General features: G+C 37.3%; 1 protein-coding gene across 7 annotated transcripts in view; it reads left to right on the top strand.

The window, feature by feature from the left end:
- dtx1 (deltex 1, E3 ubiquitin ligase) overlaps nucleotides 1-14,927 on the top strand; it is a 59,305-nt gene extending 44,378 nt beyond the window's left edge. For 6 of the 7 annotated variants that reach the window (XM_066643188.1, XM_066643191.1, XM_066643193.1 and 3 more), the window contains 3 exons: nucleotides 4,691-4,852; nucleotides 5,994-6,083; nucleotides 7,261-14,927. In XM_066643188.1, the coding sequence (XP_066499285.1) occupies nucleotides 4,691-4,852; nucleotides 5,994-6,083; nucleotides 7,261-7,485 (477 nt within the window). In that variant the 3' untranslated portion in view covers nucleotides 7,486-14,927. The remainder of the gene's footprint in view (nucleotides 1-4,690; nucleotides 4,853-5,993; nucleotides 6,084-7,260) is intronic. The other variant, XR_010795287.1, reaches the window with a different exon arrangement.
- The last annotated feature ends 1,115 nt before the right edge of the window (nucleotides 14,928-16,042 follow it).

The following is a 16,042-nucleotide window of genomic DNA, read 5'->3' as shown; positions in this document are numbered from 1 at the left end:
GTGTCCTGTTTAAGTGTCTGCCTGTTCCACTTGGCATTTATTCTGATCATCTACACCTACTCAAATACTTTTTTTATACATATTTAGTGGCATAAAAATGATTAACATTTTACTTACACAAAGGAAAAAGTTACGTTTTTATTACAATTAGAAATAGATGTGTAATATGTCTGTGGTTTTTCACTGAGATTTTTTGCCAGACTTAAAAAGTACTCTAAATAAAGTTAGTCTCCAGTAATAAATATGGATATTGTTGAACAAAAGAATACAAAGAATACAAACAAATATGAGTCATTTAAATTATCTGAATTATAACTCTAGAAAATACAGATAGCTATACATTTTCAACGTACATACAGACAACGCCAAATATGTCAGCTATACATGGATGTTAGTTTAAAGCAACAAGTGTGCTGTGCTTCGCTTTCATCATTTAATTTGATACCACATTATGGAAGACACCTTCTACATGACAGACTATTGAAGTACCAATAACACTTTGTCTGTCAGGTGACTTACAGATCAATCATTATTGTTATATTAAAACACCCATCCTCTGTATATACCAGATGTGGGTCCTTTGGAATTCACTCTTGTTTACTTCATTATAAATTATGAGACCAGGAGGTTTCCTTCTAAACTTTTTTGCACATCTTTGCATTTCCATTCAAACATTGTCAGACATTTCTGGGTTTGTCTGAGAACAGTAGTTTCCGGGTGACAGGCAATTGTGATCTACTATTTAAAAAAAAAAAACGAGTAACCTACACTTTCAGAAAAATTGTCACAGTGGTGGTACCTTTTGCTGTCACTGTGGTGGTATCCTCAAGGGTATATTTAAGAACCTTCAGTTAGGGAGCATAATTGTACAATATTCTATATTATTTGTAGAATTTAAAAGTCATGTTGATTTCATATGCCCAATTTCTTCTCTGAAACTTATGTTATTTTATTTTAAACAAATTTATAATGAAAGTTTACAAATAATCTCCTTTCTGGAGAAAAGAATGTAATATACCTTTGGAAAATGAAACTGGACTTTAAATTATTAATTTTTAAATCATTAGTAACCAATAATGTACCTCTAGGGTTCTTTTTTTCTGAGAGTGTATTACATTATATTAAAGTGAAAATGTCGAAAAACCACACTTTTTTTTTTCTGATGATTTACCTTGGATGGTGTCACCCAAGTCTGTTTAGTCTGGACAGTTTCTGCTGATGCATACAAGCAAGTTTAAGAATACAAGCAAGTTTAATTTGAACATCCCAAAGGTCTGCTTCTTAATCAAATCTATTCCACCTTAAAATATGGAGCAAGTTATATTATTTTAATGGATTCTAAATTTGGTGAATAGAGTGAGAGTGCTACAAATATAAACAGCTGAAGTTACAATTAAGTTGAACCTAGAGTACCTTTTTAGTTTCCTCTGCCTGCACAATGCTTTGTCCGTAGACTTTTGGCCAGGGAGCTTGTTTCCAGTGCCCCTGTCTGGACAGTGCTTTGTCTGTGGACATCTGGTCTAGGGCCTAATTTCAGTACTCAGTTCCCAGACAGGGCTTTGTCCTGGCAAGTTGTTCAGAATCGACTTGTAGACAGCACATTGTCAAGATATGTTGGCCTATACAGCAATCCTTGTTTAGGTCAGTTCGGAAAGCATTTGAATAAAGGAGTTGGCAGTTTTTCCTATAGTGAGATACTAAATTAAATGATAAAAGAGATTCAAAATTTACTCATGTCTGACAGGGAATGCTGATTTTGCAAAACCACATCTAACAATAACTGTGGACTTTGAAAAGCACAACATCAGTGGCAACTGTTTACTTGTTGTGTATTCGCATTTTGTTTTTGTTATTTTTGTTTTTTTAATTTTTAACATGTCTCCGCACCCCAGTTCACAGATCAGCAGAACTTTCCTTGTTGCATGTCCAGCTTTCACGAGAGTTTTTTGTCACCCACCAATCCAAGCATCATTTGAACCTCTTCCCAACACCACTGCATAAATTTTGTCATAGTCATAGTTGAGTTTTAGGTGATGAGCTGCCCTCCATGATGAGCGGTCAGCGAGACTGGGTGAGTGAAACCTAGGTGTCAAACGACAGGAAAGAATGGATATACTTCATCAAAGAGTGAGAAAATATCAGGACAAGCACTGACCTTTGTGAGTTACCTGTGGAGTGTTTACATGGAGCCAATGTGGCTCTCTGCCATATAAGACAACTTCTCCAGATATGATGGTGAAGACAGACAAGAGGGTCTTGTGTAAGGATAAGCAACTGTATCAAAGGCTGCAGAGATGTCAATGAATATAAGAACTGATGATAAAGTTGGCTGAGCTTGCAGCATGGAGCTTCCCTGTAACTGCACTGACAGCAGTCTTTTTAGTTTGCTGGTTTGAAGCCAGACTGGTTTGGGGTAGTGCTGGACAGTAATTCAGTATCAACATTAATTGTGTTAGAAAATGTTTCAATAACATTGATAAACACAGAGTAGCAAGGGTAGAAAGCACCAATTTGGAGACATTTTAGAAGGTATCCAGTTCGTACAATTATGTTAATATATATATATATATATATATATATATATATATATATATATATATATATATATTAATATATATATATATATATATATATATATATAACCACACCAAAGACATATAAAAGACAAAAGATGTCCGTAGTTTCGTATATGAACGGCTTTATAATGCCAATTCTACCTGCCTATATCATTTTATTGTGTAATGTTATTTTGTGTAAAATGAGAACTGCAGAACAGAGTAAAAACCCCATGACTGCTATTTCTCAAGGCTGTGTATTGCCATGGTAATGTAAACAGCATTCTGTTCTCCACTGATAGAGAGCTGTCAGTCACGCACCGTCATTAGTATATTGGACCACACCCATACCATTCTCAGAGAGCACTGAGGAACATATTTTGGTTATCTATCATATTTCCGTTTTGTGTTTTTTATTTAAACGTTGCTGAATGTTTCACATAACATCCAGGTTTAGAGTTATACAAAAAAACACAGCATTTCAAAATGGGTTTCCAGGGGCTTTAAAGGAACTCTTGCAAATCATGAACAAATCCACAGGCGTTTATTCGTCTATCAGAGAACACATGTAGAGTCACATGGGCCAAAATTCTTAGAAAGAGTTCATGTCACGTCTTTAGCTTCCGTGCAGCTTCACCCACCTTTAGCAAAATTGTGCTGAACAAACTTAAGAACGTGCAGTAGTGTGCAAAAGTAGACCCTCAAAATGATCATTATTTAAAATAATCCATCCATCCATTATCTGTAACCGCTTATCCAATTTAGGGTCGCGGGGGGTCCAGAGCCTACCTGGAATCATTGGGCGCAAGGCGGGAATACACCCTGGAGGGGACGCCAGTCCTTCACAGGGCAACACAGACACACACATTCACTCCTACGGACACTTTCGAGTCACCAATCCACCTGCAACATGTGTTTTTGGACTGTGGGAGGAAACCAGAGCACCCGGAGGAAACCCACGCGGACACGGGGAGAACACACCAACTCCTCACAGACAGTCACCCGGAGCGGGAATCGAACCCACAACCTCCAGGCCCCTGGAGCTGTGTGACTGCGACACTACCTGCTGCGCCACCGTGCCGCCCTATTTAAAATAATGTATCTTCTAAATAAGAGTGCTGTTTGTATAAAATTATATATAATTGTAAATATAAAATAGGCTATTCTTTTCTACAAGAATGTTTTGTGAGTGAATGAAGAAAAAAGTTGTTTCCAGATGATTTTCTATATCGTATGAATTTGTGAAAAAAACAGCGTTTTATTTAGAATAATAACTTCAAATAAAACTGTACTGCCACAAGGAGATATATAAAAGCTTAAACCAATACATTGACACACAGACTATTACTAATAATGTTATTTGTTTTTATTTTTATTGGAGCAAATAATCTCTTAGGGCTCAGATAATAGCTTCTTAAATAAAATTCTCAGGTGCCTAAAAATGTTTGCAAAGTAATATGTAACTCTTAATCCATCTAATGCCTCACTATACTTTCCCATAAGTGAACAAATATATACATAGAACAAAATTAAAAAGTACAGATTTGAAAGTAAATAAAATGTATTTCTGCTCAGAACATTTGTATTCTTCTACTTTTGTGTATGTATTTTTAAGCATGTTTGCTGCGGCTCCTCAGTCAGAGCGTTTCCTTATAAGGCGGTCATTTGAAATTCATGGGCAGAGATTATGGTAATGTAATGTTAATTGCAAAGCATTTTGCACGTCCTTCCAATTTGTGAACATTTGGTATTCACTAACATGCACACGTTCTACTAAAAAATCTGGTGTTTACACAATGTTCATTAATCTGGTGTTAGGTTTTCAGGAATGTCAGTTTCTTCGTACGTTACGCGCAGTTTACTCATGTTTTTTGCATAACGTGAACTATTTTAAAATACTAAAAAGGTTAAATTATCTGGTTTAATATCAGTATCAGCCACAAGAATGTGCCAATAATCGGTTATTGAATTGGCCCAGGAAATTCAATATTGGTGCATCCTTAGTAAATATGAAAGCACACTCACCTGTCAGATGTGATGCTATTGGTTCTTCCATGGTCAGTCATGAAGGGAAATTAGATGTTGAAGATTCAGAGAACCAGTGTTTTCTGAGTGACCTTTGGTTTTATCCTTAGGATGGTAGCTTGCAGTGCCCCACATGTAAGGCTATCTATGGAGAGAAGACAGGAACACAGCCCCCTGGGAAGATGGAATACCATGTCATTCCTCACAGTCTGCCTGGCTACTCCGAATCAAAGACAATACGCATTGTCTATGACATTCCTGCTGGCATGCAGGTATATTTTTGTGTGCTTAAGTTTTTATGCATATTTATACTGGGGACATGCATGGAATCAAACAAATAAACATGAATTACATTAATTCCTTGAAATGTCTGGTGTATAAGTAAGATATTTTAATGCTTTTTGGTTCATTCAGTTAGGGCTAAAACCCAGTTAATGCCCCAGAAACTGCAGAAATAAAGACAACATGCTCTTTTTATGTACATCATTCAAAAGGAAGCTTTTAGTTGATGATATTTGTATGACTTGCTGTTTTCTAATCTTACATTCCTCATTCACCAGCTCAGTGTGTGAACCAGGTTTTATAACAGGATAAAACAGGACCTAACACATTTGTGGCAGATTATTTTGTGTCACTAAATCTCAGTATGTAAATGCAGGTGGAGTACACAAAAATTGTAAGGTTTACATCTGCTTAAAATGTCCTTTTAGAGTAAGGCTTTAGCATGCTAGACATATACGGAATATACTGAATGTCAGTATATTGCCTATGAATTATAAATTGAAGACATGTTCAGCCCTATAATTTTTACTAAAAATAATTTTTTTAGTAAAAGAAGACTGATGTTGATGCATTATAAGAGATATTCTGAGGTTTTCTCGCACTCTTTTAACCAATGCAATTTTACTCATATAATTCCATATGTCATAGATAAATAAAAAGGTTGGCCAATAAAAAGCTGGCTGGCTGTTCAACCACATTAAAATACTGGCTGTATAGAACACACAGCAAGAAGAGTAAAACATGTAATCCTAATTCAAAATGGTGTTCAATTTTTTATTTATTTTGTTATTTGTATTGATTTATTTTTATTATTTTATTCTAATTAGCTTTTTGATTAAGCTCCCCATCTTCCCCAAATTTCCTATTGGTCTGTGTCAATATTAAGCTGCTCAAAAGCAGTTTAATTGCTTGCTTAAAAGCTTGTTTGTATTTACCGGCTCTGTGTCAGAGATGAAGCCACGGAAAGCATCCTGTAGTAGTTAGTAAGACATTTCTGATAAAGCCATCCACTGCTACCAATATGCCCTCTGGTCATTGTTAACATTCTGCTGAGAGAGAGGCAGAGAGACGTATGTATGTATTTGTATTTGTGTATTTATTTGTGTTATTTATTTATTTATTTTTACTCAGACCACAGAGCATCCTAATCCAGGAAAGAAATTCACTGCACGGGGTTTTCCTCGGCACTGCTACCTGCCTGACAATGAGAAAGGCAGAAAGGTGAGTGATTATATTCATGTTTTTATATGCATTGGACAAATCCCAGTTTGTTGTCTGTGGCTAACCTTAATCAAAAAACACTTTTTAATACAACAAGCTAGCTCTCCAGTGTATTTGCATGAATCTCCAGTGTATTTTGACAAAACCCTAGTGTCTGTAGGCGACTAAAAAACTGATGGCGATGGAAAAAAAAATACAAATCATAGTAAATTATAAAAATAAATCACAATACAAACGAGGATATTGTGTATTCCTGCTCTATAGGTGGGTAATATTGATTTATTTTACCTGTTTTGCATTTTTTGGTTTGGAACGGGCTCCAAATTCAGGACAAGCTTACTGCATGAAACTACAAACTAAAATTGCTACAAAACTGTTCAAACAGTGGATGAAAACTGTGTTTGTTGAAGGGTCTGTTCATGTCTACCAATGGCAGCACCCTGACTCATCAAAGCAGTTTTGAGCTGCTCTATGTCTGGTGACTCTGCTGAGTCCATGGTAATGGCTCAGTCTTGCTGTAATGTGGCAGTTCACCCAGGGGTGGATTGAAAGAGGGCAAGCCACCAACAGAGCACTAGAGAAATAGGCCTCAAGTGCAGAGACACCTCTGGATGTTAGGAATACTGAGACAAAATGAAACACGAGAGGAAAACTCAAGATGTCAGGGGAAAACTGATCAGCTCAAAATTGAGCAAAAGAAAACAAAGGCAAGAGAGTTTCCCAAAACAAAAGGGAGGGACAAGATGAGACAAAAGAAATTAAAGATAGAACACAACTTATTTATAATTATTTATTTATACCAAAAAATGGTAAAGAAAATAAAATATTGAATCCCAAGAGAAAAACCAGAGGGAAAGCTCTGGTGGAGGAGAAGAAGATAGTGACCCAGAAGAAAACTCAAGCGCCTTTACCAAATTACCAGCCAGACTTGCACAGCACTCTGAAAAGTGCCCCAGCCCCAGGCAGACCTTTTACAATAAACAAATCAGGGAGAACTGCAGTTACCCACAATCATAGATGTTGCCTTTAACTAAAATGTCCTTCTCCAGAGAAAGGCTGCACACATCTTTAGCACCATTTTTATGTGATTTGACTGGCATTGACATTTAATACACAAGTGTTAAAAGCTCATAAATGTAAACTGTCTGATTAATTTTCATTCATCTGTCTGTGTCAGGTGCTAAAGTTGTTGATCACGGCTTGGGACCGGCACCTGATCTTCACCATTGGAACATCCAGCACTACAGGAGAGTCGGACACAGTGGTTTGGAATGAAATCCACCACAAGACCGAGTTTGGTTCCAACCTTACTGGCCACGGCTACCCTGACCCCAACTATCTTGATAATGTTATTGTAGAACTTACAGCCCAGGGTGTGGGCGAGGACAACATAAAGGACTGAGACAGAATTCTGTGGGCTGCAGTGGATTGCACATATGCACACAAAACTCTCGCAAACCTTCCACCTTCGGAGGTATGAAGCGACAGATGCCCAACGCTGGCATGGATGTGTGATGATACAGATAACATGTAATATCCAAATATCTTGGTGACTGACACCAGTTATAATTACTGTCTGACATAGTCTGGGAACTGTTTATTTCTTTTTATACTTTGTACCAAAAATATTTTAGGAGACGCTCTTCGTAGGTCCGAGTGAACAACAGACCATTGGATGAGTATGTTAGGACATTTAAGAGTGTTTCAGTCAGTGTTTGTCAGTCAACTGGTCCGTTAATTATTTATTGCAGAGACATTTGAGGTCTGTTGTATGATGGTCCCTGAATGTCCAATGTGGGACCAGTTTTTGTATGGGGTAGCAGTGGGGTTAGATTAGATTTTGTTTGCTTTTGTGAAACCTGAGGTCAATTTCTCACGGTTATGACTAAGCTGTGTTTTGATTGCTGATATTAGAGTATACATAAGGCTTTTTTAAGGAGTATTAGGTTTTCAGATCCTTTCAATTCTGTTAATGTGTTTTCTTGGAACACAATTAATTTACCTCTCTCCCCTCTCTGTCCTTAGGATTGTTCCAAGAACCTCACATTTGATGATACACTAGAGAACTTTGCAGTATGTCAAGCAAAACTTCGGGCAACTTCTAGCTAAAAGATGGAGGTTCAGGCTGATGTTTTAGTGAGGTGGGCTTGCCCTGTTCATTCTGCAGCAGATAAATCATATTCAAATTTCAAATTTCAATAAATCATGACTTTTGACTCCTTTGCTTACTTTCAAATTTAAACTGATTTGCAATGACCAGTCCTTAAGATGCAATATATAATATAAAAAAAATCAAACATTTTAAATAAGATCACTCAACTTATAAACAGACTGTATAAGCATATAAACAATGCCATGCATAATTGTAAATTTCCTTTGAATAGGGAAGGAAAAAAAATAGCAGTTGAAACTGGTTGAGAACATTTGCATATTATACATATCATAGTAACCACTTTTCTATTAAAAAACAAAACAAAGAGGCGCATATGGGTACAAAGTGTTAATAAATGTGGTTATAATGTTATCAGGCTACAATCCAGATATACAGATAAATGTTACTTGAAGTTTATCCAGATGTAAATGGGGTCTAACTTCTCCTTTAGCTGATGCTGAGTTTTATACACCATTCTGTTGCCTATTTGAGAGGTACAGTTCTTTGTGCAGTTCTTTGTAGGATTTATGATGGTCTTGTTGCTCACTTGCATTTACAAGGCTTGTGGATGACACTTTCAAATGCTGTTGACATTTCAAAAGCAGAAATCATGGTCTTCCTGATCCTTCTAACAGCAGCTTTCTTTAAGCAATCATTTATATTTGTGTCTTAGTGCTCTGCCTTTATCATGTTTATTTTATTGTTACAGTGTTTTGGTGAGTTTTACAGTAATGCTTTTATGAAATATAAGCAAGAAATATCTATATCTATATAACTTCAAATGTGACTATAAACTAAAGTTTATTTGATTACATTTTTTTTTCATACGTGACACAGAACAAACGTCATATGATATTTAGTAATGTTTAATACATGTGCTTTTTTTCCCAAATACGACAGTGTGGAATTGTCAGAAGTGTCAGGGACTGTTAAAATATGTATGGAACTTCTGGTATTAGTCCTACTGCTGTCACAATGTTTATGATGTCATGTTGGTGTGAATTCTTCTATGATAGCAGTCTGCTATTGTTGAAAAAGGGGGCCTTTTTGCTGCATGATATTAACTCCCTGCCCCCCTCCCCTACATAAACAGGTTGGATACCTTTTATATATCTGCAGGGAAAATTGCAAACATCAAAACACATTTTTTCATTTCACTCAAATTCTTGATTTTATTGCTCATCAAATTGGTTAGCTTGGAAATAGAGAGAGATGAGGACAGGCAGGGGGGACAGCATACAGGTTTGAAATCTTTAACTCCTTTGTTTTGTTCACAAATTCATTCAAGCACATCGGAGCTAGACCGATGGACTGTGCTGCCTTTGCTTGTTCAGATATTTCCTATGTATATTTGTATATTTGTGTTTCAGTCTGATTTTAAATGGGATATTAACATGATATGGCATTTTGAGGGCGTGGCAACAGAGGAAGCTCTCAATAATCATTTAACAGTCATTATTCATTCAATAGTTCCCTCGATGTCAGCCAGGTTTATAGCAATGCAAATCCAGATGAATTAAAATAACAATTAGCCAGACAATAATTCACACATTCAAAAGACTAAAGATCAGTTTAACCAGTTTAAAGTAACTGAAATCCCAGCATTAAAAACAGACTTGTGCTTAGCTCTCTAACAATATTGGTGTACTTTTGTTAGACTCAGGCTTGTATTCATATTGCATGCTGTTCAGAGTGATTTCATAGTTGACATAAAGAACATTTCAAAAGTTGTATTAATAAGGTGCCAGCATATGGTTTAGATGTAAATAGAACATCCTTCTCTGCTGAGATATATACATCAGAATAACTTTTACTTTTATGCAATTCTGTAAATGGAGAAAGGACATTGACTTTGAAGTAGATATTTTGTGGCTTGTATTTAGAAATGGATTTGCTGTATTCAGCTGACCTCTGGTTTGCTTTCAGGTCACTTTTTAAAGGGGTTGTAATTAGTTTTTTCCCATAACCGCTGATTAGTTCATTTATCACTCACACACTTCAGGTCATTCATCAAAACCTTTTGGTCATAGCCTTTTTGACAAAATGCACAGTGTGTGTGAATATTGTGCCATTTTCCAGTAATATCATGAACCCATATACCTCTCTGCTGCAATTTTAAGACGCTCTCAGAAGCATTTTAAGATGTCGTGCAAATATTGAAAGGTTTATCTTTTTTAAAAATCACATGACTGAATATGTGTGTGATTATGTGTACATGTGGATGTTTTCATGGCTCCTGGTTTGGGTTTTATGGCAGAACATGCTGCTGCCCAGAGTGGTGCCATTCCACAGCTCTCTGTGTGATCAGTCAAGTGTGTGTAGACCATATGGCCCTGTAGCACCTGCTGAAGACCCTTCAGGATTTTCACTGAGCCAAAACCACAATACCGTCTTTCACATGTCCAACACAGATTATCCAAAGCTAATTATTTTGTCACTGGGGAGGCAGTTCCATAGAGGCTTAATGTAATTTGTAAGCTTTGTGAAATTTATTAAATGGAGTTTAGCATGCAGGGTGTTTTGTTGGGTACATAACAAATGCTCAGATTCATATCTATTCTAGGTTTAAAATTCAGTGTTCTCACAATATTCTGGACAAATTTGGCCTAAGGAAGAATTGTTAATAAATTCATGAAACTTGAGCTGGGTGTTTGGCGTATGATGCTGAGTGTGCTGCCATATGTAGAGCTGAGCTTGTATGATATTTAATGAAATGTTGAGAGAAGAGTGTCAGGCACCAGCACCTCAGTGTAGAACTAACTGCAACACTTTTCACTTGACTACTGAAGCAAAAATTCTAAGGCCCCATTCACATGTATAAGGATATTTTTAAAAAATGAGCTTTCTGTTGTGTTTAGGCCTCCCTTCCAAAATGGCATTTTAGGACACTGAAAAAGAAGGTTTTTGAAAATGCTCTCCAAGTTGAAGATTTTTGAAAACTTGGTTTAATCCGCATTGTTGTGTTTATGGGCAAAACTGAGCTTTTCTTGCTGAAATGCAAATAGCTCCTCGTTCCCTGTATAGTAAATCACATATATCATAAATCTATAATGTACACATGCAGATAGCACTAGATTTCCGATTCCCACATATGTATAAATACAACATAATTTGTATTAGAAGTATATAATGCACTATTAAGGTCTAGATTCAGTATGAGGTGATATGGGATTAAATCTTTTTCTTTCATGCTTCATTCTGTTTTGATACCTTTTTTTAAAGGTGAAGTTTATGAAAAGATTTATAGAATTCAGAGGATGTTTCCCTGAAGGAAAGTTAATGTGGAACTAGAGTCAAATTCATGAGGCTGCTAAACAGCTCAAGTTACAAATGAGATTCTGTAGTAAATAAAACAGTACATAAAACCTTACAAGTTGAACTTCAGTCATGTACCCACAATAGCTGTTTTTTTCATTAAACATGCATCTTCACCTTAAAAGACATGTACAAAAAGGAGAGAGAACAGCAGTTCCCAAGGATCATCAACGTTGCCTTTAAAGGGTACAATGGCCCCCTACTGGACTGACAACTGCTTTCATTATCATCTGGACTGTTTTAAAAAACTGATATAGAAAAATCTCAAATTTGCTCAATCAAAATTACACTAAGAAAATATTGCCACGCTGTTTCCATCTATTAGATTTACACACTGTCATAACATGAACATCTTTGAATGTGAATATCTTTTTAGAGTGGCACAAATGAAGGGTGGTATATAATAGGCAGCAAATGAACAGTCAGTTCTTGAGGTTAATGTGTTAAAGGCAGAAAAAATGGGCATGAGTAAACGGCTGAGCTACTTTGTGATGGCTAGACAACTGTGTAAGGCTAGAGATATACTTGCTGTTTGGCCATACCTTTGTGTAGATAATTATCCGCGTTGTGAACATTACTGTTCAAATACTTGCCTGTGTGCTACGCTTGAAACGGCAGGCTAAACTAGAAGGCAGACCAGAGAAAGACGTGGGTAATTGTAGACTTTGCCCTGACACAGCCTTTCTTCAAAATATATCGCAATAGTGATGCTGGTGATCATCTGCACTGCCCCTGTTGTTTACACATGTACTGCACCTTGCATACACGTGGTGTTTAATTACTGAGTATGTGCACAACCAATGTACCAAAAGACACAGGATTTGTGAGGCAGCCATCATGCATAGGCGAATGCCTAGTTAACAGCAATTATATTTCTAGCCTGAGAGTATCTCAAAAATGGCAGGGGTTGTGGGTTGTTCCGTGTATGCTGTGGTTAGTACCTGCCAACAGAGGTCCAAGGAATGACAAGCAGTGATTGCACAACAAGTTCATGGATACACAATGTTCGTCAAATTGGTCAGCTGATCAAGTGTTAGAACAATCAGAACCATCAATGCATAACTGCTGCTATGTATGGGGTTGGGTAACCACTCTGTCCGAGTGCTCATTTGACCCCTGTCCTCTGATAAAGGCACATTTTGCATGTCAGCATCAGATATAAACCATAGAGCAGTGGGAAAAGGTGGCTTGGTTTGATGAATCATTTTTACATCAGCAAATTACCCAGGAAAGAGATTCATGATCCAGGATGCAGTTTAATGATCTTGGCAATATTCTGCTAAGAAACCCTGGTTCCTCGCATTCATGTGGATATTTCTTTGACACATACCAACTTCCTAAACATTGTTGCAGAATAATTAACCCCCTTCATGGCAATGGAATTTCTTAATAGTATTGACCTATTTCATCTGGAGAATTTGACCTGTCACACTGCAAAACAGTTTTCAGGAATACTTTGAGGAAGCTGACAAAGAGTTCAAATTCCCTAAATTCCAATCCACTGGAGCATTTGTGGGATTTGCTGGGAAAAATTCCGATCAATGTTTTTCACAACTTACAGGACTTAAAGGATCTGCTAACATAGTAGTGCCAGCTAACACAAAACACATATAGTGGTTTTTGAGAGTCTATGCTTTAGTGGGTCAGATATGTTTTGGCAGCACAAGGGGGACCAATACTGTATTAGGCAAGTTATTTGTTGTGTCAGTGTATAGATGTCATGGTGGGTGCAACAGGTAGTGATCCCAGTGTTGTGAGTTCAATCCCCACCTTGGGTCACCTCACTGTCTCTGAGTAGTTCTCCCGGTGTCTGTGTGGGCTTTGGTTTCCTCACACAGTCCAAAAACATGCTGGTAGTCCATAGGTGTGAGTGTATTGTGCCCTGTGATGGATTGGTGCGCCATCAAGTGCGTGTTCCTGCCTTATGATTCTGACACTGAACTCAACAAAGTGATTATAGAGAATGAAGGAAAGAATGATCTGTGTGAAATTTCAATAATGCAGCAATTAACATACTTGTGGATAATAATAAAATGGAAATATAATTATTTAGGGTGTGATTCTGAGAGCAAGCTTTGAGGTTCTATCAAGTATTCAAAGTTTGTAGTGCAGTTTAAGTAGTTAATCATTTGGCTCAAAGAGAAATGCCATGAAATATATTTGTACCATATTACTTGATGCCCCACCTGCCAAACTCATCCTGATTGAGTGCAGCTCCTATTGACCATGCCTCATGTCTGTAAAGCACAGAGTCACATTTATGCATTGTTATATACTGTGTCACTGTGTATCGTTACATCTCTACTTTTTGTGTGATTTAAGAGTGTTGAAAAATAGTGAATGGTTAGAAGAAATTAAACAGAAATGTAATATTTTACAAGAAAGAATATTCATTCATTCATTCATTGTCTGTAATGAATTGTCTTATCCAGTTCAGGGTTGTGGTGGGTCCAGAGCCTACCTGGAATCATTGGGTGCAAGGCAGGAACACACCCTGTAAGGGGTGCCAGGGCGACACACACAGATACCTACGGACACTTTTTTTGAGTCACCAATCCACCTACTACCTATGTGAGCTTTTGGACCATGGGAGGAAACTGGAGCACCAGGAGGAAACCCATGCGGACACAGGAAAACACACAAAACTCCTCGCAGATAATCACCTGGAGCTATGTAACTGCGACACTACCTGCTGCACCACTGTGCCATCCTAAAAAGAATATTAAAAGTTATTTATCTGAACTTGATTGCTACAGAACTCTAGTTTTCTGGGGTTAATCCTCAAGAATGTTAGCACTGAAAGAGATTTTTTGCATCTCTTATCTTTGCCTTCTCTTTTTTCACGTGTCTATTTTTTTCTCATATGATGGATCCATATTAATATCCATCCATCCATCATCTGTAACCACTTATCCAATTTAGGGTCGCGGGGGGTCCAGAGCCTACCTGGAATCATCGGGCGCAAGGCGGGAATACACCCTGGAGGGGATGCCAGTCCTTCACAGGGCGACACAGACACACACACATTCACACCTACGGACACTTTCGAGTTGCCAATCCACTTGCAACGTGTGTTTTTGGACTGTGGGAGGAAACCAGAGCACCCGGAGGAAACTCCATATTAATATAATAATGTTAATCATTTATAAAGTGCCCATGTAGTTTCTGAAGCTTTTGTGTATTTTTCCACAACTTGAGGAAAACAGAAATGTCTTATTAATGTACATTATAATGTAGATCTGTTACTGATATCAGGCTACAGTTTAGTAATATTGTTTGAAGAAACAATAAAAAGGGCTTTAAGAATACATGTCTTAATAAAAACTGTTATGAACTTGTTGCATGTTTGTGTATTCCCCATGAAATAAATGCCAATCCTTAACCAAAGGCAGACTTACTTTTTCTCCTCCTAATGATTCCTTTGTCCTTTTGTTCTCTCCTGTTTGACCATTGTTCCTGTTCAAGCTGCTAAAAAGCGAAAGAGACATATTCGCTCTCCCCCAAAACTGACCCCAACTGGCAAAAACGGAATTAAACACTATTTATATAAGTGATGTCTTGGGCCCCACGTTCCAAACATAGCTGCCCACTCGGAAGTCTTATAAGCAGTGAAAATTTGTTTTCAGAAGATTGTGAGCTGCTTAAAACAGGGGTTTAGTCAAGATTGTGCCTTTATGTCACTAATAAAACACTCTTCAGAGTGCTGCTATCTTAGTGTGTATATAGTGTGGTAGATGCTGCTGTTGACACAAACCCAACCAGCCTTTGTCAGTGACGTGTGATTTTTCGTCCATAATGTCACCAGTGTACCATTATTGGATTATTGTCACAACAAATTCTTGGGCAGCAGAGACAGCACTGGAGAAGTATGAGCAAAGTGAGAGTGTTCCATGCCAAGACAATCTCCGCAAAGATACCAGGGACAGTCTGGATACATTTTAAAATTTATTTATATTCATAATTAATTATTGCTTTATATGACTAGACCATAAAGCCTCCAACCTCGAAATTGGATTTTACCAACCATTTTGTATAGGCTGTAAATGCAAACAGTTCCCAAACGATAAATCACATTTTACAGAGTATGGCTGCATCCGAAATTGCGTACTTGGACAGTACGTCCTGGATTGGATTCAGCATGTGAGTGTGCAGTATCCACGCAACCTTGGATGCACTACATCCGACATCTTACCAACGTCCTTTGATGTATGATGTCACACTACCAATGAAAAATCCCAATAGTCCCACTGGCCTCGTTCACCAACTCTATTGTTCTAATTTTGTCTGTTTTTGCAAAACTTACAGGGGCTCATTTCACAATGGATTCTAACTCCACAATGAGACAGCATTGTGCAGTAGCTTGGAGAATATACACTGTAAGAATTTATTTACCATAGCTAAACTAGCAAAATTAGCTTGCCTTCATTTCTAACAGCTTTAAAAAAGTGCAAGTTACATTAATGCCACGTAAAACAACAGGGTTGCTCAACAA

The sequence above is a fragment of the Hoplias malabaricus genome, chromosome 14 (assembly GCF_029633855.1).
Source record: "Hoplias malabaricus isolate fHopMal1 chromosome 14, fHopMal1.hap1, whole genome shotgun sequence".
Taxonomy (NCBI): Eukaryota; Metazoa; Chordata; class Actinopteri; order Characiformes; family Erythrinidae; genus Hoplias; species Hoplias malabaricus.
Note: the sequence above shows the minus strand (reverse complement) of the source record. Positions and strands in the feature narration are given on the sequence as shown.